Source organism: Apiospora kogelbergensis (genome assembly GCF_038363985.1).
Source record: "Apiospora kogelbergensis strain CBS 113332 chromosome Unknown utg000001l_segment0_segment0, whole genome shotgun sequence".
Lineage (NCBI taxonomy): Eukaryota > Fungi > Ascomycota > Sordariomycetes > Amphisphaeriales > Apiosporaceae > Apiospora > Apiospora kogelbergensis.
In genome coordinates, this window is record NW_027117418.1 from 2,117,567 (window position 1) to 2,142,433 (window position 24,867).

Consider the following 24,867-nt stretch of genomic DNA (forward strand, 5'->3'; position numbering starts at 1 on the left):
ATACTTGTCAAATACATGCACCACATCCATAGCACATAGCTCGATAGGCGCTGGTTGGAAATGGACGACCGGGGGGGCGATCTCTCTTGGACTTTCTCGGCGATGTCAACAAATGCCTCATACAAGAACCAGGGCCAGCCAGTTGCCAGCTACCTCCTGAGCTACCTATACTATGACTTCGTACATGTTGCACGAATTGCACACCGATTTCTAAGGATCATTATCAATACTTTAGTAGGCGTCAATCGGCTCTTTCCGGGAGAGCTCGGCACGGAAGTTTCGCCTCCTACAATTCCGCACTTGCGAGCCATGGCACGCGGGCAGTCGTTTCCGTACAGAACGTTCAGCTGTTAGCTTAGCTTCAACGCTTACATCAATCAATGTACAGTCCCAGATCGCTATGGGGTCGAATACCCTAATCTACTCAGACCTTACATAGGCCTAATGCAGCAGGTCGATGGAGAAGGTAGTATATGTATACACAGGGCAACATATACACACCTCCAAGTACTTGCCCTAATCAGCAGGGGTGGGCAAGAGCAAGATCAACGAGCAGTCGGAAGGGGAGCCGGTCCTTTGGATACCATCATCCGCCACCATACGGTGGGATTGACAGATTCGCGAAATGGAAAATGGTGGGCGGGCCGGACTTGAAACACACAAAGGCGAATCACCACGTGCGCGACAAGGAGACTCGGCGGGCAGCGGGAAGCCGCGCAAAAGAGAAAGTATGTATGTCTAGTCTAGACGTCTGTCTGTCTATCTGTCTGTCTCTGCAGTATCGGTTCGGATATGCGACATGCTGTCTTACCTGGGTCCCGTACATGTCGTGCGTTGAAGCTGTCTCCATTTAGGTAGACAAGGTATTTCGGAGTATATTGTCCCTGCCACGGCTCGGGGAAAGCATTTGATATCCGTTTCTATACAACTATGGTACCTTGGCCAGATTGCAATGATACCCACGACGGCATTCTTCACACATGCCAGCTTGCACACCCTCTGCGCGGTTAAAGAATTTTCTTAATGATGGGCCAGGTCTAGATTGTGGACTATTTTCTTCCTTTTCCTTCGCTCAAATTTCTTTGAAAGCGTCTCTCCCTAGACCGGAGCCGACTTAGATGAGCTTTTTAGGTTACGTCGAAAAGCCTAGCCCCCGAGATCCAGGAACAAAAAAGTATGCCAAGGCGCATTCTTACTGATGTCAGATACTTGACGATTGCGACAAGCCGCAAGGAGGGGTCGGTCTCGTGAGGCTCTGTCCTTTGTCCCCGTCCGCACAATAAAGGGAAAAAGGCTTGTTCAGTGATCGATCATCCCACGGTCATACGCCGTCACGTCGAAAACGGGAATTCTGGGCCCATGCAATTTCGACCTCGTGGCCCTGTCCTGGCGGGCAGGGTTGGAGGAGTCTTGGATCGTCTTGGAGCGAGATGGGGGGTTACTAGCAGTCGGCCATGACAAACAAGCTTTTTGGTAGTGATATTGGCAACTTGAAGCGGACCGGCGGTTGTCCAATTTGACAATTCGACTTACTGCCATGTTGCCCAGTCGTATTGTGTATGCTGTACAACCCACCGTAGACGTCTTGTACATGCCCATGCAAGTAAGGATCAGCTGTGTGACCTAATCACTCTACTAATACACCAGCTATCGAACTGTGCTCACTGTCGGATGGACGTTGGCAGTTGACCATGGACAAACTCACACAACGCCCTCCCGAGAACCTGGGATCTTCGTTCGGGCTGGACAGCGGGAAAGTAACTACCACCAATAACACGATGACGCGCATAAAGATAGCCACCAGCCTGACGTACGTGGTCTGCATTGGCTCTCTTTCTCCCTGGCTCTCAGTCTATCCATGCCTATCGCTGCCTCTCTCTATTTCTTCAACGTACGCCGTAATCTCCCCATCTTTGGTCCCTTCGGAAAGCCAAATTCTGAGATAATGATTACATACCCAATTTGAGGAGGGTGTGGTGATATGGTAAGTATGCATGTGGCTGCATGGTAAGTCTGCAGGAAGGGGCGATGAAAAGGCGCTTGTGCTATTTTTTGACGTACCCCGACCAGCCCACTTGGAAAGCTATGGTCTGAAACGGATCTGACTGCTTTCGACATTGCGTGCTCTATCGCCTTTAGATTGGCCTGGGAGGAGGGGACAAGGGGATCCGACAAGTTATATTACCGTATACGTCCATGATTCCGACAGCTCTTGAGCTGTCGTTGGGAAAAACCGCGGCAAATGCACGTACCTTAGCAAGGTTACATGCATACGAACAAATACACCACAGTACTTCAACCAGACTACACCTTCGCTAGTATGGAGCGAAGGTACATGAGGCGTGCAGATGGATCATTATGGATAGTTTTCCTTTGCAGACATAGACACACAGGCACGGACTGACTGGAGGTGAGCAAAAGATGCCCCCGGCCACCGGCGTCCCCTCCTCAAGAGCGCTCCCAAGAGAAATCCCAAGACTCCCAAGACCCTAATAAGCTCATCTTCCAAGGTTTGCAGTACGTTATTACATGAGAGGCCGCCTGTCGCCACTTTAGGGCCTCTTTTTCCCTCCCTCTCTCTTCTACTCTTTTAATTTTTTTGCCATCGCCTGCCGGCTCCTTTCACCGTCAATGAAGGGGAGAAAAACCCATTTCCACTAATAGATCTTGTCCGTCTTCCCGGTCTAAAGAAGGGCACGTCCACTTTTCTGCGATCATACTACCTTCCGTCTAGCTGTTGTCACTTTGTCCTTGTCCGGCCCCGTCGTTGACCTCCCCCACTCTATCTTACCTCCCATCCATTACAATTGATTACATTATCATTCCTTGCCCTACTGGAAAATACCTGCTACGACACACATTGATTGCTCTTACCACATATTTACGCCCCAACCTACCTCCTTAACCTAGCCCCCTCCCCCAGTACGTACCTAGGTCAATAAGCGTCCAGAGGGCGCGAGACTGGAGACAGAACAGAAAGCAGGCGTTTTGCTGTATGTGCGTGTGTGCAGTGTCCAGTCACCAGTGTTGGCCGACAATTTCCCCAATAAACCTTGACGTCTAACAATGACCGTCCACGAAACGAATACGCGAAGGAGTTGCATCAACTCTCCCCTGTTCGTCCTCTAACATTCGCTGGAACCACATCCAGGTTCCTCCTCGTCGTCGGCACCCAGCTGAATAGCAGTTGCTCCGAGGCAAAGTTCGGAGTAGTACCCTACACCACCAACCAACCAGGGGGAAAACAAGAGAGGCTCACTCGCCTCGCCGCATTACTCTCTCACACCTCACCACCGCCTATTAGTCACCTGTTCGCACCTGGCCCTCTCCTTGGTGGCATCCATTGCGACTGCTACTGTTGCTACTTGTCCAAAGTGGTCTCCTCCTCCTCATCATACTCAACATTATTATTACCGCCTGTCGCCCAAGTGAAGATTAAGAAGCAGAAAAAAGGAAGAAACCCCATACATAGAAAGCCGAGCCCATCTTCCAGGACGACCCGCGCACCCTATTTTCACCCGCCTGTTGTTCGTTCACCTGCCGCCAAGCTTGCATTCCGCAGCGTAGCGCATACCACCTACTACCACTACCACTACTACTCCCGTCTTGTCGTTTGCCCTGACGACTGACTGACTGGCTGACCGACTGCCCTACGAGACCGTCCCGTACGTACCCTTGGCTACTAAACGACTCTCGGCCTCCCCACACTCTCACGTTGCGCACTGCCTGGATTACACTGGGACCCGGCTTTGTTCGCTTGTACCCCAGTACTTGCCAGTACTTAAGCTACACGCCCTAAGCCTACCTAAACCACCGCCTAGGCACTGGACTGGAGCAGGGGAGCCACCTAAGACTCAGTTGACCTGCAAATTTACCTCTCTTTATTACTTTTCCCGCTCCTCTTCTCCCTCCCTTTTCCTGTCTGGTTTTCCAGAGGGAAAACAACGAAAAGAAAAAAAAGCTCAGCTTGCTCGCCGTTTTGAAACTCATCATTTGCGTTTCGCCATCTTCCTGGGCGTAGCCCACCCTGGCGACTCTTCGCCGCCCCATAAACCAATACCTTGCAACATCGCATCTCAGCTGAACTGCCCCAAGCAAACCACTCAATCGTCATCGAGCGAAACCCCTCTAATTCGCCCGCGCGCAATTCCTCAGCCCAGATTTTGCCCAGCCCCGCGGACCCCACGCCCGTCTTGGGTTTTTGTTTAGCTTTCGACAAGGAAACGATCTCTCTTCAACATAACATGTCTCCTTCATCCACCATGACGAGCGCTTCGGCGGAAAAGACGTCGTCTCCAACTGCATCACACCCTTCGTCGATAAAGTCGGTTGAACTCCCCACCAGATCGCCACACCTCAAGCCCTCGCAAAATGGCAACGCCGTCAACGGAGGCCTGCTCAGCCCGGGCGAGGGTCCGCCCAAGGCCTCTGTCAAGGATCGCCTTACTCGCATGTTCTCCAACAAGGGCGACATGACCAAGGCTTCCGGCACGGAAACGCCTAATGGCGATGGCAGGACTACGCCATTGAAGCCAGTGCCCACCCCTTCACGACAAAACTCGCTCACGAACAAACCAGCCGAAGGTAATGGGACTACTGCCTCTTCGAGATCACATCACAGCCAGCAGCGATATGTTCTCAACCCGAACGTTCAGGGTGGCCATGAACATCATCTGAAAGGCAGCAGGCGCCAGGAGAAGCTTACGGACATGTGGAAGTCTTTACTCGGCAAGAAGCAAGAAGTGCCCGAGGCTGATCTGTCGCTGGTCTCTAGCTGGGTTGACACTTTGAAGCAAGAAAAGGATGCGCTCGCCAAGGACAGGAGAGACGGCCCTAATGCCAGCACAACCCTTGTGGAGAAATATGGCAAATGCCAGGAAGTAGTGGGCCGTGGTGCGTTCGGCATCGTGAGGATATCCCACAAGAAAGTCGACACCGGAGAAAAGCTATTCGCCGTCAAGGAGTTCCGCCGCCGCCCCGAGGAGACCGAGAAGAAGTATAGCAAGCGACTCACAGCCGAGTTCTGCATCTCTTCCTCCCTCCGTCACCCCAATGTCATCCACACCCTGGATTTGCTTAAGGACCAGAAGGGCGACTATTGCGAAGTGATGGAGTACTGTTCTGGTGGCGATCTGTATACTCTGGTTCTCGCAGCTGGCAAACTCGAGGTGCAAGAGGCCGATTGCTACTTCAAACAGATGATGCGTGGTGTGGAATATATGCACGAGATGGGAGTTGCGCACCGTGATCTGAAACCCGAAAACCTGCTCCTGACTTCTCACGGAGCCCTGAAGATTACGGACTTTGGCAATGGCGAGTGCTTCCGTATGGCCTGGGAGAACGACGCTCACATGGTGTCCGGTCTCTGCGGATCGGCGCCCTATATTGCCCCAGAAGAGTACATTGATAAGGAGTTTGATGCTCGTGCGGTCGATATCTGGGCATGTGGCGTAATCTACATGGCGATGCGGACCGGCCGCCACTTGTGGCGGGTCGCGAAGAAAGAAGAGGACGAGTTCTACGAGCGGTACCTGGAAGGCCGCCGTGACGAAGAGGGGTATGGGCCAATAGAGTCCCTTCACCGCGTAAGTTGTGACCCAAGCTGTCCTCCTGCTCCATGGTGACAGATTTGCTGAACATAAACCCACAGGCCCGATGCCGCAACGTGATTTATTCTATCCTAGACCCCAACCCTTCAAGACGCATCACGGCATCGCAGGTTTTGAAATCGGAATGGGGCCGCGAGATCAAGATCTGCAAGGCCGGCGAGGAGGGTCTTTGATCTCGGGCAGAATCACAGGTCAGAGCCTCGCCCATGAGGCGTGTCAGTCACTACCGATTCTAATCAAGTTGGAGATTTGGCTGCATCTGTTATCCATCCAGTAGATGGTCAGTGGTGCGTTTGACTTGATAACATCAGCATATGAGCGTTCCGGTCTGAAGCTCGTGGTTTCCTTTTCTCACGACTGAACGGCTTTTTCTCTGCACTTGAGCAACGGAGTTTGAGGTGTTTTCCCCCTTGTTTCCAGTCGTTATTCTTTTCTTGGTCTACCTTTCATCAGTCGAGTCTCTTTTTTCACTACACACGAGATCATTATGCCGGAAAACCAGGATCCCACCGCGCAGCGCATCGACAGGATAGGGTACGATTGCGCCATGCGCACTGCGAGCGAGCGTCACAGCGATGGCTCTATTCATTGTAACAACAGACTCGCATCACCTGGGACGTGCAAACTCACGGATAGGCACTGGGCGGTTCACTCGTTCGGTTTGCCTGAGAAATACGATCAAGGCAACTCAGGGTTCTCGATCTCTTCAAGGCGTGATGGGGGCAAAAGGGGGGGTCCGGGGGGCAGTGCCGCAATTTTGGCTTGGGTTGGACGGAATCTTAAGGGAGAGACGGCTGATATACGTGCATTGCTATTGGAACCAGGCTGTCCTATTTTCAGAAGCTTCTATCACTATTCCAGCAATGTCTCGCCCTGCCGCTTCTCTGCTATAGCCGGGTATAAAATCGGCGTAGCGATATGGGTTTGTAGGCAACCCGAACTACCTAGTAAGAGATCGAAGAATCAAGACTCTAGTTGCCTACTACACAAAAGATGCTTGTTTATTGGATTGCTGGTGACAAGGTGTCTTGATTCGTTACCCTTGATCATCTGAGCTATATTTATCGAACACAGCCACACAAGGAGACTTCCGGTGTTGCTTACCAAGCCGCCTAGATCCGCCCATTTCGGAGTCCATCAAACCCGGCTATCAGGTCGTGGCACAGCTCGAATAGAGTTGCGCCCCTGTAATGGCGTGCTTAGAAGACTTGTCGCATGGGTATCTCCTTTCCCCTACCCCCTTGTTCCCTGTATGGTCGACCCCGGGCTAGGAACACCGTCCCAAACCACCTTCGTCTGGTGTAGAGAGGTTTCATGCTGACTCAAAGCCTCGGTCGCTCTCCCCCTTTTTCTTTCTATCCTGTCCGAAGTCCTTATGCAGACAGACAATAACGCAAGTGCGGGAGAAATGTGTTTCCGATTGAAACGATGTTGTCAAGAAGACCCCGATCATGAGGGGGCCAGCCGGATGGGAGTTGGCAAGGTCTGGACCACGGCCTGGGTGGTTTCTTGACAAACAACACAACATTGACGTTGACGCATGGTATGCAGGTCCTGGTAAGCAAATGCGAAACACCCAGAGGCAGGTTGCTTGTTGGTCACATGTGTAATGGGATGGATCAGTAGCAAACATGGCACAGCGTAAAAGAAAAACTACTGATGTAACTTCATGGTGAAGCGCGTGTCTTAGGAGAGGTATGAAGAGGGTAGGGAAAGGAAGCAGTAGAATGAATATATGTCACAGGACGACACTAATCCCTCTCTCCCTCCCTCCCTCTTGTGTAGAGCCCGCCTGCCTTACCCGCATTTATATATATATATATATATACGTGTGTATTTCTTCGGACTCTCTGACTTGCTTGCATGCTATGAGCCACTGGTCCCTCGTTCTCTCGTTCCTCTGTCGGTCTCACGAGACAGGGAGATAGGAAGAAAGGGAGAGACAGGATGAAATTCTGCGTGTAATAGACAGAAAAACCCTTTATGGGGATCACACGCAGGAGTAATATACTACATTGATTCTTGTTGCTTGCTCATCCATTGACATAGCGGAAGAGCAGTAAAAATCGCTCCTCCGCTTGTCCCCCTTTTCCCTTTCTGTAGCCTCTATAATCATAGTCAGGCTTACCTTCAAATCGAGGCAGATGAAGCAATGATATCCTGACAGACAGACCATATATTAGAGAACTGAGCCGCTGGTTTTCTTTTCCTGGTCTCTTCAATACACTGCAACGCGAATCCAAGCTCCAAGAGACGATTGAAAAGCACCTTCGAACTCGCGAATTCCTCGTTCCTTGGACCCAGCTACTCACATCACCGGGGGGCACAAGGTGTTTCCATCTTGTCTACCACGACACGACGTACCGAGCACTCACTGCATGTTGGGAAAGGCATCTGGACAGAAGTGCACTGATCGGCATACGGCAACACTGCCCATCAACTCTGATGAAAAGCCAAGTCACGACCATGAACTTAGCCACAGATAATGGAATAGACAGCTAATAGTTGCGAAAAAGGGGTCGCATTATGTATACACAACAAGCATCCTGCTTAGAAATGCATCCGTTGGCATCCCAGCCAGATAAGTCTTCCATAAACTCACTCAACATCTTCCCGGGCTTTCATTTCAAAGTTTAATAAAACATGTTACACAGTTGCCTCCTTCTCTCCCGTCTTCCCATTCTTTACTACTCTCTCCTCTCCTCAACTTTCTTGGCATGCCTCTGTGACTTGTGCCATTCATTGTTTTGTCGTTCCCCTAATTCCAAATATCAAACCGCAACACCTTGAACTGATAGGCGACCCCCTATCTGGTATCGTGCGCCTTCCACTTCCCAAGTAAAACCACCCACCGCCTTGGTAAGAATGAAAAGAAGGCGCCAATCCGTGGTTAAGAAACTCAAAAGACTCCATTGCTGGCCCAGTTGCTCCGTGGGAGCACCCAGTGACGATGCCCATGAGGTGACCATGCCCATATATATAGAGTAAGATGCCTCTCTCAAATCGCTTGCTGAAACAGCCCTTCCCGTGGTGATCCCTGAGGCACCTTAAGGCGATACAAAACATTACATCCTAGGGAATACCGCCGAAGTCCCCCGAAGTATACCTTCATTAGAGAGTAAGGCAATTATTGCGATGGCGGCTGAGAGGCAGGCCTGGTGACCTTGCTCCGTCGTTGTTGCGAAAATACGTTGCAGTTGCTGTGAAATTCACCAAGGAGTGTTTCTTTTTTGATATACACCAGGTGGCAGTCGTAGCGTGGCATAAGATTCGTAAGGTGGTAGAAAATACAGAGAGCCAATCCGAGTTTGCGACGCTCGTGGCTCAAGAGTGGAACAGATCCCATGCGCGTTCGCAAATGCGCAGGAACTCATCTCGCTTGGCCCGCTGGGTCTCGGGAGAATCACGTCCAGCGCCGAAAGGTCCGGCTCGTCGAGTTGCTGAAGGGCCATGGCCAAGGGGGGCTGCCACCCTCTTCGTACTCGGCCCGAGTACGTCTCTTGCTGGCGCTGCGGCTGTGGTCCTGCATTTGCATCCCGTTGCGTGGCGAGGGAGGCGTGGGAGGCTGGTGGCCAGTGTAGTGAACAATCTTGGGCAGAAGCTCAGGGCGGCCGCCTGTCAGTTCATGCTGGGCCTCCTCGGCGGATCGGTACTCTCGGGCTCGGGCAGACATGGGCGGCTGGGACTGCGGAGGAGCCTGGCCGGGCGACGCGGGCGGGCCATGGCTGGAAGCCGGGTACAGAGTACGACCGTTGTTCGCGTTTGTCGATTCAGGGTGGGCTGAGAGTCCCTGGCCAAAAACATCGTGAATAGGCGGGAGACGGTTTGCTGTCTGCTGGGCAGGAACATGGTGAATATGCGATGTGCTAGACAGATTTGAGGGCTGGTTGGCGACGTGTCTAGTCATGGGGTGGGGGTTATGGCGGCCTGTGAAGGTTTGGCCGAGAGGAGCGGACTGGATAACCCGCTCGTTGGCAAACTGCTCGTGCGATGGTGCGACGATGCTCAGTCCCGGAGGTACCTTGTTGCGTCTCGACGAAATGCCGGGTGTCTTGGCTGCAAATTGTCCCATGTCACCACCATCCTTGGCCCCATCAGGGGCCTCGCCCTTAGCCGACTGCTGCTGGAGTCTGGCCTCGATGATGTGTCGCTGCTGCTCGCGGATGTTGATACTGCGTTGAAGCTGTTCTTTCATCATTGGGTCTTGTGTAACAAAACCGGGAGACAAACAAGCGAGGCCGACTTCTTGAATACCGAGCGAGTCCCGACCTCCAGGCAAGCGTGCCGTCTGGGCACCCGATCCAGTCAGAGCACTGTTCTTGGAGAGGTCCAGCTTGCGCGGCCTGTGTCGCACGGTGGGCAGGTCTGGGGAACCGGGCTCCTTCTTGACGAAGATCTTGGGAGCAGCGCTGCCTGATGCGTTTCGCGAACTGGAAAAAAAAGAGAGGTCAGTCAGATTCCATCATGGAGGCGGCGAACCCCGCGGCATGTGAAAACTTACGCGCTGGAAGGAGAAGACTTTGTTGGCTGTGCACCCCTCGTTGGGCTGCCGCTGCCTTTGCGAGGTGCGGACATGGAAGCGTTCGGTGTTCCCGAGGGAAGGGCTGTACGAGGCACCGAGGGCGACGAAGTTGAGGGTGCGCCAGCATTGCTGTTGTTGGCAGGAGCCAATTCAGCGTATGCTGGTCGATCGTGAGGAGCCGGCGAAGGGGCCATGGCGAGCGCTGCACTCATTGTGAGATGCAGATAGGGTGTTTATGATTGGTTTAGTAGGTCGAAATCGCCAATTGCCGCAAATCAAGGCAAAGGCGTCCGTTCTCTCGTACTTGGTCGCCTACTGGATCTAACAGAGGACGACAGCGCAGAGAAAGGAGTTGCAAACCGGCTGACGAGTCAGGCAAGAGCGGCCCGTAGTCCTTGGCAAATACACGGACCGGTCAGGTAATCTGAGAAGTAACCGTCGTATGGCTGCTTCCGTTCGCACTCAGGCTTTAGATTAGACAGCTCTTCAGAAAAGAGTCAAGGGATGTGCTGCCCAATTTGAATTGTGCAACAGAGTTTGGTGAGGTTGGACTAGGATCGGTCCAGATTCGATATGTATGGATGTGGCAGCGTGTGTCACTAGCAGCAAGCAAGCAGCCTATTTCCTATCTCCCCCTTTTCGGTTTGTCCTAAAGGTTTGGGACTAGAGTCTAGAAAGAGCTCTTCGTTTCCTAGGTCCAGTTCAGGTGCTCAAAGATAGGTCCGGTTTTTTTTAGTCAGAAGTGCAATCTGCTAGGTCGCTTGCTCTCAGCTGAGGTAGGAGGCGACCGATTGGGATCTCCAGGGGACAAGCAAAAGCGCCGTGGATATCGATATCGTTTGCGATCCCTTGGTAGCACAGGCCCACACTCGTTTCTAAGTCTTGCTGGGAGATCTTTTTGGGGGGTGACGTCGAAGAAAGACTTGTCGGCCAAATTCCGCTGTGGTTCCTGATCCTAATTCGCGCCTTCCACTAGTCGGTAGTAACAATTGAGCGAGTGATCTTCTCGAGATGATCCAGTTGCTGCCACAAAACGCGACGTGTAAATGGGGTCTGGAAACCGGCTTTCAAAAAAAGAATAGGTTATGAGAGTTGTTTTTGTAGTTGCACAAATGGGCGAGTCGCTGAGACGAAGCTGTCTCTGATGGGTGTTGGTGTTGTATGATAGGCAAATGCCGGAAAGTGGCTTATTAAAGCGGATCTGGTCGCCGAGGTCGACGGGTTCTCCAAAGGCGAGACTCGCAAAGCAGTCCCTGGCGGACTAGCAAATAGTGACGGGAGGGAGTGAATGCGATTTGGGTGGTGATTACAGCAAACCTGCGCCAGCTGGGTATACGAGGGGTGGTGATTCTCTTCAACTTTTGGAGTGGTGGAGGGGGAAACCAGCATCAACAGTCGGAAATAAAAAAACGAGACTGCTTAGAAATAATGCAACAAAAAAAGCGAGAGACTCGGGCACACGAGCTTTTGGGGGAATAAAAAAAGGATGCGTAAGAAAAAAGGAAGAGGAGAGGTTTTGGATCTCGTTGGAGGGGTCAGGGCGGCTGCGAGGTAGAAAAGGAAACTAGCGGGTGCGTCGAGACGTGCAGGAAACGTAGCGATGGGTTCGATGTTCCCAATACTAGGCTGATGCTAGCATGGATGTTCAGGATGGACAATGCCCCCTGTCAGTCCAATGTATGTTCGATTTGCAAGGACCGACCCAAGACTTGGTTGGGCAGGGACTGTGCTTGTGAACGCGAACGTGTGTGTGCAGATGGGTTATGTCTGAGTATGTGTGGTGGTTGTGGTGGGTTTGGGCAGATGGGATGTGCAAAAAAGGGCCCTGGCACCCCTCCAGCAGTCTAGGTTACGAAGTTTATGAAAGGGGAATGCGGAATAGGGAGTGATACTAAGTGACACTAAGTGATACAGGTACCTTCAAGCTTCCATGTCAGAGAAGTGTGGGCTTGACCTGCGACTCGAAACCACCCCTGCCCATCCCAGCTGGCGGCGGGAACAAGTCCATTTTCGAAGCAACGGACGGCGTTTGCGTTCTGGGCTACTGGGCGAGCTGCAAGAAGAACAAGCCTGGTACTGTACATCCCATCCCATGTGTTAGGTGTTAGGCCCTTTTTACACTTTATCAAGCTAGAATCGTGAAACTCTTCGACATAGCACACATTCAATAAATCGGTAATCTATCGACTCTTGAGCTCCTCTTTGCATCTTGCGATGTCCATGTCGATGGCCATGCTCCGATGCTTGCTTTGAAGTCCTGTGCAAGTGCCAGCCAGATCGATCTCCCATCATTCCAGCCCCTTGGTCATGCCGTTTCGCATCCCTCGCCAGCCATGGTAAGAGAATCGCCAGCATCGCAAGGTACCGAGGCTCCTACCAGCCTGCCGACTCCACCGCAAACGTTGACGCTTGATACGATAGGTAGGATATCCTATCTTGCCGCACACATGGTGGGGCGGGTTTCTGCGTAAACAAGCACATCCCCGGTGCCCCGGAGACCGTTGAAGAAGACAGCAGCAGCCATTGTTGTAAACGTTACATACATACACATACTGAAGGGAAGATGTGTCAAGGTGTTCGGATGCCAGGCCGTGGAATTATGGATATTTGCAGTGTCACCATGCCAATGCCATCCATGCCAGCAGTAGAAACATCGGTGGTGGACCACGACACGACGAGAAACCCGACAACCCCGGTTCGGGGACGCTGGACCTGCCTAGAAAGTTTGGGAGAAGGGGTGGCGTTGTAGTCCTGCCTCCGTAGGCTGTTTTACATTGAAGACCAATGGGACTATGTGCGAAGCGGTGGTGCTGCCGAGGAGCCGTGCCAGTTAGCAGCTGCTGCCCAGCAGGTTGCCAGCCCAGCATTGGCTAAAGTGCCTAGTTCAGGACGGTGAGCCACGTCGATTGGCTCTCGCCCGACCACCTTCGGCAGCACTAGCTGCTTCGATGTGCAACATGCAAGAGAGAAGAGCTGTTCGCCAACGACACCACAGCCAATTAATTCTGCTCGGCTCGGCTTGGTGAGTTGACGATTGGGCAAAAGAACATTAGAAGCCTTCTGTCAGCCGTTATCAAGAGGATTACTGATTCGTCGAGCGGCATCGGATTGTTGAATCGCCGAGATACATGGGGGGGACCACAGCACCGAGAGCACAACACATAACGCATGCATACACATGCTGTACGTTCCAATGTTCCAATAGACCGTGAAATCCAGGTGATGCCGCCCACACCCGCACACGACAAGTCATTCTTTTGTTTCGAAATGGTTTTTATTTATTTTTTTTTTCCCTCCCGATTAGGACTAGGTTGATGAGCCGGTCGCCGATTTGGACTTCGTGGTTGACTGACAGCCAGTTGCCAGCCCAAACCAGACCAGACATCACGGTTTGTACCCGTGCTTTATTCAAGTGACGTCGTGGGGGGCGTGAGTTCAGATGAAGATGTGCTCTGTTTGTTCGTGTTTGGCCCGCCCGTGAGATTTGGGCGGCCCAGTGTCGAGACCCAAGAAGTGGTGCTGCTTCTCGTGCTTTAGCGCTGACCCAGTCCTGACCCAGGTTTGGGGTTGACCTTTCCCTTCCCCGCCTTGTGAGGCACAAGGCAGCGAGGTACGGAACGAGGTACTGAACGAGGTACCGAACGAGGCAACCCAGCGCTGGGTGCGCGCCTGAACGGGCTAGTAGGCCCCAGTTGCCTCACCGTAGCCCGTATCAGGTTTCTGAACTTTGTACGAGCTAGGCATGGGATGAACATGAACGCGCAGCCGCCAGCGCAGCCAGCCGACATATGAACATAATTATCAGCAGCGGGAAAGCAGGTCATAATAAAAAAAACATTTCAATATTAATACCAACAGGGACTGCCCACCGCCCTGGATCGGATGTTGCACATGATGGTCAAATGATTCTTCAATTCAGAGACGCACCATTCCCTATTGCCGTTACAAACAGCACATCCTCCGTCTCCCCTTCTTCTCCCTCGCCCTAAACCCGACCGAGACCGACATCGCACCCAAGTCTGTGTCTGTTGTTGCATAATGTTGCTCTAGGGCACTGCCTTCGGACAATGCGACTTTAGAGTTTCCAATCAAGAAATGTCGGTCAGGTATGGCATGAGACGCTGCCGAGGCTCTGCTTGCTCCAGAGGATCTGACCGACAAGACTTGGTCGGAGAGATCTGGGAAGAAATAGCGTGCGACAACCTTGTCCCAAACCGACTTAAGAGGTTGTGGTATGGGTTTTGCGGCACGAGCATGAGCGAGAGATTCAAGGGCATGATACCACTAGCCACCACCACTGACAACCCTCCCTACATACAACTTTCTCACGTGGGGAACCCGTTTTGTGGAACAGGTTGAGGCTCAAGTCTGTACATATGAGACGAGGCAGTGCTGGTCTGGTTCCAGGTTTGGTTTGGTTTCCAAGATTTCGGTTGTTTATCGCGGTTTCTTCTAATTGCGCATATCCATCGGGCGTGCACTCCCCAATATCGGCTCCTCCTGCCACTGCATGCTCGTCGAGTCGGGAGCGAAGAAAGGTTGAATCTCGGCACCCTCGAAGCAAATGGCCCTTTCAAGCCCTTGGCTTGCTCGGCTTGCTAGGCTTGCTCGCTCTAGGACGACGGGCAGAAGACGGGTCCCCGTCCGTCACATTCGCACGGTCCTGTTTGTCCCAGGTAGACTGACGTGATCGGCTTAGCTCCCCTGCTCCCAAATCCCCAAATCTGCATCCCAAAAAGCACGGGACGGCTAGGTGCTAGAAGCTATGTAGGTAGGCATAGGCTAATGTACTGTACCTGTGCCAATTCCGTGTTCTATTCTGAGCCCCAACGGCGGTATATTATGGACGGACTGATATGTGTATATGTAAACGATCGTCTTCTTCGTCTTCAATCTTTGGCTCGGAACCGTCTGATCCAGCAGAGGGAGAGGATTCACAGCAAATCATCATTGACCGCTCTTCGCTTCTCAAGACACGCAAGAACGTGATCGGTGCCCGAGAAGGGGATCTATTGATACTGACCGAGTAATGAATCGACGCTCTCTGACTCTTCAGCTCACCAATTGACAGGCGCGAGTGTTTGAGAAAGCCCAGCTGGCCAATCAGCGGGCCTAGCAGATCCAAGAGTTGAAACACGATCCCCTGGCGCATGGCCAATCAAGACCCTGCCCAAGACGCGCCATTTGGCAATCTCACCCCCCTGCAATCGCCCTTTGCTGCTTTAACGTCCCAGAAGAAGAGAAAATCCCGAGTTGCGGTGATATGGCAGATGGCAAGATGACAAGAGTCAGAGTTGGCCATATCTGTCACACTGGTCAGGCTTTCACGATGCGAATCATGGCATGGCCCTGGACGGGTTTCGCCGGTGTTGGGCTGGCGTTGGTTTTCCGTGCACCTAAGTCGGCGCCTTGTCTCAGTATTGAAGAGGAGGATGGGATCGATCGACAGTCCCGCCGTTCAATCAATTCATCGGAACTGCCGGTCACAGCCAAGTGGGCTCCTCTTACACGAGCGTCTCTATGTCTCTATCTCTCCGCAATGCTGCTCTGTTCTGAAGAACCCCATCCGTCCGTCGGGCATGAAATTTGCATGAGCGAATACACACACAGGGTCGTGGTGAATTAGTATGGCAATGCAAGGAGTGACGCTTTTTACCTATCAACAACGTTGCATGCATGCTTTCCAATCGATATTAACCCGGGTGCTCGTAGGCACCGCAAGTAATCTTATTAACCCACCCTTTCACCACCCACTTGCCGAACTATCGGGTGTGATACGTGACGGCGTGTGCAGGAAATGGGCTCGTGGGCTGCGCTGGGCGCCGGGGGCGGCATGATGGAAATATCAAGGGAAGGGAAGGGAAGTGGAAGTCATTAGGAAGGAAGAAAATAAGGAAAAACACCACCATTAACCACCGCCATTAAGGTTGGCTCAACTAACCACCTGTCAGCGCGTAGACCGAGCCGCGATCCCTTGCATAGCATATGATAAAATACTACCACACTTTACTTTCGACGTCCAAGGAACGAATCAGCCAATTCCGCGCCCGCCACACACACATAACCACTTGTACATGAACCAATCTCGTTTGGCGACGGAACCTGGCACTACTGCATTCTTGACGTGCCTTGGTTAAATGTAACCTAGCTTCCTTTTCCGCCCGTCTTCGATGCTATCTGATGGATGATGAATGGGGGAATTCGTTCCCGAAAAGAGCAATTATTCTCTTTCGTTTGCAGGGATTCGTTCGACGCGGCCGGATGGGGGTTTTCCTTTGCCTGAGGTTCTAGTATCGCTATTGCTGCCTGGCACTCTGTTATATAGCAACCAACCCCATCATCCATGTACTTTCTCTCCTGGCATGACTAGGTAGAGAAGGAACTATTGGTTTCTTCTAGTTGGGCAGCTGTGAACTGCTGTCAAGAATCATATGTGCATATTCTTGCACATAACCACCATCTGCTATTCGACCGATGAGCGCCATTGTCACCACGGCCTGCAGTGAAATTCGAATGGGACCTCTTCTCTGCGGCAGCCAGCATTGCTGTTGCCGCCGGAACTCAAGGTGTGGATCTGTGACGTGCCATTCGTTGGGGAGGCACCATACACAGGGTGATATGTTTGCCTATATATCTATATACGGATACCAAGTGATGTCATAGGCTGGTCCTTGTACATTCGCAGAGATGGTGATATATCAAGATATCTTCAACCCATCAACGTTTTCGTAAGGAATGTATGTGACATTGCTCCTAGGAAGAGGTGGTAGCCGCTGTCGGGGGCTGACAAGGTCAACTCTTGTTGGCCAGGTTGCGCATTATCGAATTCTCGAGGCCCAGACCCTGTATTCGATTCGGCTATGCAATACGGGGGCGGAAACAGCAGAGGCGGATGTAGACTATGATGTGTTCTAGACACCTGGTATTCGTGATGTTTATTGCTATATCAATCGGGGCGGAGTGTAAGTGTGTATTTGTAAGGATAACCATGCTCAAGTAGCTGCCCAGCCGACCCTCTCCCTGATCTTCAAAGCGTGTATGTACTTTGGATGAACCGTACCGTACATCTATAGATACATATACTTGCCCCTAGATAGTCTACCACCCCATGTCAGTTACCATTAGTGGTGTGTTAGTTATGCTATTGAAGAAGGCGAGATTCCATGTTGTTTCCGAGGCGTGCCAGGTTCAGTATAGGGGAGAATTTATCTGGCTACAATACCCCTTTCCCGGTTGATCATACGAAGACCTCAATCTTGTCAGGCAGTATAACCCTTCCACTTCGAAACATCTAGCTGGGGCCTTCCGCTGACCAGGGAGAGTCGTGGACTCTGTGATGTTTCTCAGGCTTATTATCTTTGGGAGAGGAGTGTCGCTGGGTCTCCGACTGAAGGAAGCTGAATGCCTTCCATGTCAACGTCTTCTTTGCCAGCTAGCGGTCATCATCGAGATGACTTGCATGATACTCCAGGACAATAAACTATTTACACGAGTACCAAGAGTAATTCCATCGCCTGCTCTTGCACCGCTTATAGCAAGCAGGCAACCCCAGTATGCCCCCTAACCCAGCTAGCTCAAACGCTATAATCGAAAATATGTGTTCTAATTTATTATATGAGGATTATAGAAGTGAGATAGACCAACTTATAGAGATACTAGAATAGCGGATGTTGATGGCGAACACGAACGCCATTCTCGAAGAGGGTTCTCTCTTAGTCAATATTTACTCAGTTTGCTTGTAGGTCAACACAAAACAAGCAGCTGAAACTACCTTGGGCTGCACTGATGGTCTGGAAATATTATGATGGTTTGCTTCACAGGCCCAGCAACTCAGGTAGCAACTGAATGCCTACCAGAGTCAGCTTATCGAGCCCTGATTGAGTACTAGGGTAGCGTGGGCAGTCAATATAAATGGATAGATATGTAAGATGGGTAGGCGTGGGTAGATGGGCAGCCTTAACGGGCCGTCTGGAAATGCCCAGCTGTTGGTCAGTTTCTAATATATATACAAGTTGGTAAGTGGCGTGGATGATTACTTGATTGTTGTGTATTGGATAGTGCGCCGGCTTTGTGGCCTCCCCTGCATTGGTTCGTCCGCTTATCCATCGTCGCCCACGGGAGAGAAATGAGCGGGATCTTCGCCGGAGCAGACACACCGCTGACCCTGCATATGAATCAAGATCATTGATAGTCCGAGAGGGGAAAGGGTGGACCAGTTTGCCTGTCTTCTGTGCGACCTCTGTACGCTCATCCACGGCATCGTGACTATTGATACCATGTAGTCCTGGGGGGCGGTGCGAAGAGACACACGTAGCGGATGAAAACACGTCACCTATGTGCCGGGTATTCATATGAGAGATGTTACTAGATGAGGTCTGACCCCGGATACCAGTACTGCCCTGGGAAAGGTACCAGTTGACCAAGAAAGATATATTACCAATCATGATGGTTTGTTATGAGGCCCTCTATGTTCAATGTCCAGCCCGTGTGTTATCCGCCAGTCTGTCCCGTCCACTACAACAGCCCACCCCAAAGCCATGGATGCGTTAAAGTTGATATTTATCTCTCTTTCTCTACCCGGTACCTCCATGGGTAGAAACGGTGTCTAAATCCAGCCCGAAAGAACAGTCCAGGTTTATATATTCCAAAGACCCTTCCTCCTTTGACTGGGCCGGTATGGCCTAGCTGTAGTATCCTTATGCGTATTATACTTAAAGGCAGGATGGGTCCAATCCCCTCTGTGGTCACTACTTCGATCCTCTGGGCGGCTCTTTTCTCTCTCTTTTTGTCTTCATATTGTGACCCCCCCTTTCCCTGTTCCACCCCCTACGTTCGCACCTGGAAAGATCATCTGCCGGATACTCAGCCATCACATGCATCTGTGCAGTTTCTGGAACCGGTTCTACCATTTTATAGACATAAGACTACTCTGACAGCATGTCCCAGCACCACAATACTTGGTCAGATGTTAAAACTGCCACATGCTTGATCGATGCTTCGAGTTCATCAGTAATGCCACCCTTTCGACGAACTCCTATTATTCGGGATCGTCCGGTACTCTCCAGGTTTTGGTGGCGCCAGTCTTTGACGGCTCTTTATCAGTGCAACAACCCAACACCCAGCAATTATATTAAGCTAGGAATTTCCACCTACCTACGCTCAAGTTTCCCATGAGACGAGGAGGTTGAGCTTTGGCGATATGGCCGATGGAAGGTTGGCCAACATGGACGTATATCCTGGCAAGAGCTCCACCAGCTGCGCGCCAGGTGGCGCCTACTTTCCCGAAATTCTTGGCATACGTTCTCCGTTATCAGTAAATTTTTGGTATCGCATCAAAGCCGGCGCAACCAAAAGAGAGCCCCGCCAAAATTTCGAGGAAAGCGATTGAAGGACTACCGACAATTACAGATCATACTCGAATGGAATAAATAAACCCGACTGTGACATACAAACAACATATCACCGACCACAAGAATGCCTTCCCAGGACACCTCCATGGAGGACGTCGCGGCCGCGCCCCCGACCTCTGCACAGAAGCCGGCCGTTAGCATGAGCGGCGAGAACGTCGAGCCGATGGAGGGTGACGGCCTGGACGCAAATGGCGAGGCACTCGAGGCAGTGGAGCCCGAAGAAGAGGAGGTGGTCCAGAGGGTCAGAATTGTAAGAAGCCGGTCCAACTCTCCGCCGCCGAAAGACGATGTTATGGTTTACTAACCGGCCTTTTCTTGCACAGCTTCCCGGCTCCTCGGAAACCGCAGCTTCGTTCGAATTCCTCGACGAGGGACACACCTTGGGCAACGCGCTCCGCTACATCATCATGAAGAAGTACGGTTGGATCGCTGGTCTACATAGTTCTGGGAAGGCCGATCACATAAGCTAACTTGTTTCCGTCCCAGTCCCGAGGTCGAGTTCTGCGCCTACTCCATCCCTCACCCGTCAGAAGCCAAGATGAACATCAGAATCCAGACATACGGTAAGGGCTGGACCCTCGCCGCAGCATCACCCACACACCGCAAGCGCATTGACTAACACAACATTTAGACACGACGACGGCCACGGCGGCTCTCGAGAAGGGTATGCAGGATCTGGAGGATCTCTGTGACGTAGTTTCCGAAAAGTTCTGGAAAGCCCGTGACGAGTTCAACGCCAACAAGGAAACAGCCATGCAGGAATAGGCGATTCAACCCAGTGGTGGCCCTTTAATATAAGACGGAGGAAGGTGAATTCGCGTAATTGCATGGGATAGGCGTTTGGAGCACAAAAGACTGGACTCGGCTCTAGAGGAAATCTGAATTCTTTCTTGCTCTTTGACTATGTACAGTACAAGGAATTGATACCCATTTCCTTTCTAGTTGCGACCCTGTCATCACACGCTGTTAGTGACCATTGCTGCGAATTCGAGACTGGATGTGATGGCGGGCTTACCTCCAGGAATCCCTGCATGAAGGTCTTGGGCAGTCTCTCCTGGCCACGGAAGTTCTCCTCGGGGAAGTATGACATGACATGTGTAGTCTGCTTCCAGAAGTTCATTGTCTCCTTTTCTCCGATGTAGTCGTTAGTATATGTTCCTACATTGCCCACTACCAACCCCCACCACCCTCCAGCCGTAGCTACGCAGTACTGACCTGGTATTCGGCGTTGTTCTGCATCAGGAGCACATCGACGACGGGCATCTTGTTGACGAATCGGTGACGCTCAAACTCCTGTCGCATGCGCGTGCGGATGACCGAGACGGGGAAGGGGACCGAGTACATGGTCTGGATCTCAGGCGCCTAGTGGAGAGAGGAGACCTAGGTCAGCTATGGGTTCTCTTCCATCTATCGACACTTGAACGGCATGGCCGGGGCCTCCAGTTGCTTCTCCCAATTGGCGATGTGAGAACGTACAGCTCGGATCCATTCTCGGTAGGCCGCCAGAACTCGTCGCTTCGCGTCGTTCCAATTGGCCGCTATTCGCACACACACTCAATTAGCCCGGTCCTCCAATCCATCTAGGGTAGCTTCGTTCGTACATTGAGCGGTCGTCTTTGCGAATTGAGTCGGTGTCACCGCCATGGCGAAGGGTGGGAATTGCCGGTGACTTTTTGCGGGTTTACGGGTTTGGGGATTCCTTCAATCGACGTCAAGCTCTCTCTCGCTGCTTCAAGCGGGCTGCTGCTGAGCCTTATCAATTGGACGACTTCCGTTGGTTCGATCGGCAGGCGTGCACTCGCCACAATCGAGCGCCACGAATCCCATAGCCGCTTTGTAGATAGTTGATTAGTCATTCAAGCTCAGAACGCGCCACTCTTCAATTTCTGGAGAAGCTTCAACTTTAACGAACTCTTTTGCGACCAGCCTTCTTCTTCAGCCTTGCCCCACCATCACCCGAGGCAGTAGTATCAACAACGAAATTTATACGTACAACGTCGACTTCAAGCTTGAGCATACGACGACACAGGAAGGCCAATCTGGACGAAGAGACTGTGCGAAAGTCCCTCCCAAAACCGACGCGCAAATAGTCATACGGGCCCCTCCGAGCAAGCAATCATGCCGGCGATACGCACGCACGCCTCGCGGACCAAGAAGCCGCCGGCCGGCTTTGACGACATCCGGGACGACCTGGAAGTGTTCAATATCAAGATGAAGGATGCGCAGAACGCGCCGACGGGAAACATCCCCAAGGCGCAGGCGCAGTGGCCCATCTTCCAGATCGCACACCAGCGCACCCGCTACGTCTACGAGCTCTACTACGACAAGGAGGCCATCAGCAAGCAGCTATACGACTGGCTCCTCAAGAACGGCTACGCGGACGCGATGCTCATTGCCAAGTGGAAGAAGCAGGGATACGAGAAGGTATGTCTTTTGTTGTCATTTCGTTTACTCCGTTAGGCGGTAAAAATAAATTGTATATACTAACTTGGTGGTCACCAACAGCTCTGTTGTTTACGGTGTGTACAGACCAAGGAGACGAATTACAGCTCGACGTGCATCTGCCGAGTACCCAAAGCACAGATGAAAGACGAAACGAAGGATATACAATGTGTCAACTGTGGATGCAGAGGATGTGGCTCGAGCGACTGATGGAATGTTGGTGTATTTTGTATCCGTATATCATCCATATGGCATGGCAAAGGCGTTCAGGTTCATTTAGGCGATTTTAGTTTGGTTATTGAGGCTCTAGATAGACAGGCCGAAAACCAGGGGCATTGATAGAAAAGGACTCACTCATGAAGCTCATTGGTAGTGGCAGACAGTATTATACCCAATTCAAGTATTGTCATGCAATTAAAAGATTGATCAACCACAGGAAACATATATGCTCTGACAGTATCTACAAAAACTGTCTTAGTGTCTGGCGTGGAAATGGCTCTTTTGCTACCACCAGTCGATATGTACGCTCTGCCCAAAATGCTCGTTCGTTCTTCGTGACTCATAACTTCATGCTTCAATCCATTCGACTCATTTCTTCGCAAATCCCGATTTTCCCTTTCCTCGGCCAAAGCGAATGCTGGGCGGCACGAACTGCAGAGCCGACATAGCATTCTCGAGGTCGGCCATGGCGACATCAGCAGTTTCTGGCCGAGGTGCGTCTTTGTCGTTAGAAGCAATACTACCTTTGACGTCCTTTTCGTGGGCGGCGTGCTGAGCCGGAGAAGTGCTCATTTCGGCTGCTTCGGTAGTCTGGCTGCGGAGGCTGTGTCTCCTGGCAGCACCCTTCTGCCCGCCGTTCTGGCTGATGGACGACCCCCGGCGCCGGTGGCCGGCGCTCTCAATCAAGAGAGAGCTTCGACCATCAATGCCGTCTTTGGTGACGCCGAAGAAGAAGTTCTTAGGGTACATATGCTTGTCAATCAGATGCATTCGCCGCTTCTGGGGAGTCCTGCATTTCCGGTCACATCCTTCAACGAAACAGGAGTACTATTTCATCACCAAAGTCAGATACGGATCCGCAAAGTAGTAGAGGTTGGCTTGGAATGAAGGGACATGCATGTTTTACTTACTGTATGCTCCCCCTTTTCCCTCAGCACGGCCGCAAACGCATCGTGCTGCTCCTCAATGTGGACACTGAGCAGGTGATCAGAGGGAAAGTTCTTGCGGCACTCGAAACAGCGATTCGAATGGGCCTTGTGGTAGTGCGTCTCGTAGTCCGTATACGACCTGAACGCCAGCGCCTCTCTGTGAGGGGGAGGAGACACCGCATGACGACGGTTGAGCTGTCGTCCACTGCCGACTCGTCCACTTGTATGATTTTAGCTGATGGCTGACTCTTTCTCCGCGGTGTTGGCTCATCATGATCATCATTGTCATCACCGGAGGCATCTGCAGAGTACTCGCTTGAGTCGTCTTCTTCAGGCTCACGTGAACGCTTCATGTTTACAGGCAGTATATACGTGACGTCTTCTTTCTTCTTTATAGGTATTTTGTTAGAGGACAGGGGGTGATTTACATTGGTGAGAGAACGTGTCTGACTTCCAATCTTGGGCTCTTGTTAAGGTTGCAGGGTCGTCCAGGTGTATAGCAGCGATCGGTTGCAAAGAGAGGCGTAAGTATGTGTGCGTGTGTGTGTATAAGTGGAGGAAGGAAAGCTATGACACCGGAATATGCTCCCCCTCGGCTGAGAGAGAGTTTGAAGAGGGGAAAGGCCTGTACTCGGAACACACGAAGGGCAGTTAAGCAGAAAGATTCGAAAGGCCGGCCGGAGCGAATGCTGAAGGAGGCCAAGTAAGTGCGTATCTGGCTGTAGGTTGTACGTTCGATTCGAATGTGGAAATTGACATGGCTTTCTGTTCAACAACAACAGCGGTCAAGGGTCGATTGAATATCTCCAGCTCGCTCCAAATAGAAAATAGTCCCAAACCCTGTCGAGTGCTCAATGATGTGATGCATGGATGGAACCACTGAACCACTGAACCACGGCCAAGGGATGATGCACACACTAAACCACATCCAAGCTTAGGCACTCAAACCCCCTCAAACCCCCCAACTGCCCGCCCAATGGTCCCCTAAAGTTCAGGCTGACCGGGGTTGCATTGGCCAGAAACGCAGTCAAAAACGACCCCACCCACCAACACCACCACCACCTGGAGTCCTAAAGGAATCCGAGTTGAGTTGAGTCGAGTCGAGAGTTGAGAGTGGGTGGTGGTGAATCAATCAGGTTGCATGCGGACGCTTTCTTTGATTCATTCACTGCTTTCCATTCACAGCCCAATTCTGCTTGCTTTCACCTAACCACCACGAAACCATCGTTGGCCTCGTTATATTCCGCCGTCCCTTGCGAAACGTGGCCTCCGTTCCACCCATCGCCCAGCAGTAGTTTTACACGTACGCGCAGTTTACATATGCTCTATTGCCCTCCCGCCAACTGAGAGCCTTACTTGTCGGCTTTGCGCTTCTCCGTCTTCACCAATGTTTTCGTCATCCTCCGCTGCGCCAACCACCACCACCAAGCCAGCCCACATTCTTGCGGCCTGTACTGTCCCTCTTACTTCGCGCATGAATTGCTATGGATCTCTTGCGCAGCCCACGATCTGTTACGACTTCGAGTGAGCCTTGACTGCGAAGCCTTTCCAATAAGGAAAAAAAGGCCCCACGGTCCCGCGCCGTGAACCAACAGACACCCACATATACACATAACAACCCCACGACGACATACCACACGCCCGCTTGGCAGGTTGTATTGTCAGAAGAAATACTATACGCGCCGGACAACCTTTCCGAACCACGACCTAGTTTGCTATTGCTGCCGCGCGGCCGG

General features: G+C 51.8%; 6 protein-coding genes across 6 annotated transcripts; 3 read left to right on the forward strand and 3 right to left on the reverse strand.

Moving 5' to 3' along the window:
* Positions 1-4,262: 4,262 nt before the first annotated feature.
* On the forward strand, positions 4,263-5,782 carry PG998_000664 (serine/threonine-protein kinase hal4; the record flags this gene model as incomplete). The annotated part of the gene is made up of 2 exons (XM_066867482.1): positions 4,263-5,585; positions 5,651-5,782. The coding sequence occupies 2 exons, from the start codon at positions 4,263-4,265 to the stop codon at positions 5,780-5,782; spliced, it is 1,455 nt and encodes a 484-aa protein (XP_066735897.1).
* Positions 5,783-9,012: 3,230 nt separating this feature from the next.
* PG998_000665 (uncharacterized protein) lies at positions 9,013-10,343 on the reverse strand (the record flags this gene model as incomplete). Its single annotated transcript, XM_066867483.1, has 2 exons — positions 9,013-10,039; positions 10,111-10,343. 2 exons carry the CDS (start codon positions 10,341-10,343, stop codon positions 9,013-9,015), a joined length of 1,260 nt encoding a protein of 419 aa, XP_066735898.1.
* Positions 10,344-19,605: 9,262 nt separating this feature from the next.
* Positions 19,606-20,306, forward strand: PG998_000666 (uncharacterized protein; the record flags this gene model as incomplete). The annotated part of the gene is made up of 4 exons (XM_066867484.1): positions 19,606-19,791; positions 19,865-19,956; positions 20,028-20,104; positions 20,173-20,306. 4 exons carry the CDS (start codon positions 19,606-19,608, stop codon positions 20,304-20,306), a joined length of 489 nt encoding a protein of 162 aa, XP_066735899.1.
* A 43-nt stretch (positions 20,307-20,349) lies between these two features.
* Positions 20,350-21,244, reverse strand: PG998_000667 (uncharacterized protein). The gene is made up of 5 exons (XM_066867485.1): positions 21,143-21,244; positions 21,018-21,079; positions 20,757-20,903; positions 20,557-20,667; positions 20,350-20,491 (listed from the first exon to the last, which is right to left on the reverse strand). The coding sequence occupies exons 1-5, from the start codon at positions 21,183-21,185 to the stop codon at positions 20,480-20,482; spliced, it is 375 nt and encodes a 124-aa protein (XP_066735900.1). The 5' UTR covers positions 21,186-21,244; the 3' UTR covers positions 20,350-20,479.
* Positions 21,245-21,659: 415 nt separating this feature from the next.
* On the forward strand, positions 21,660-22,193 carry PG998_000668 (uncharacterized protein; the record flags this gene model as incomplete). Its single annotated transcript, XM_066867486.1, has 2 exons — positions 21,660-21,965; positions 22,071-22,193. 2 exons carry the CDS (start codon positions 21,660-21,662, stop codon positions 22,191-22,193), a joined length of 429 nt encoding a protein of 142 aa, XP_066735901.1.
* Positions 22,194-22,571: 378 nt separating this feature from the next.
* Positions 22,572-23,484, reverse strand: PG998_000669 (uncharacterized protein; the record flags this gene model as incomplete). The annotated part of the gene is made up of 3 exons (XM_066867487.1): positions 22,572-23,030; positions 23,114-23,288; positions 23,309-23,484. 3 exons carry the CDS (start codon positions 23,482-23,484, stop codon positions 22,572-22,574), a joined length of 810 nt encoding a protein of 269 aa, XP_066735902.1.
* Between the last annotated feature and the right edge of the window lie 1,383 nt (positions 23,485-24,867).

Excerpts from the sequence above, each read along its gene's own strand:
- PG998_000667 (XM_066867485.1), bottom strand. The coding sequence starts at position 21,185 with ATGGCGGTGACACCGACTCAATTCGCAAAGACGACCGCTCAAT. Across the intron at positions 21,080-21,142 it reads CGCAAAGACGACCGCTCAAT|CGGCCAATTGGAACGACGCG; the intron begins GTACGAACGAAG and ends GTGTGCGAATAG. Across the intron at positions 20,904-21,017 it reads ACCGAGAATGGATCCGAGCT|GCGCCTGAGATCCAGACCAT; the intron begins GTACGTTCTCAC and ends TCTCTCCACTAG.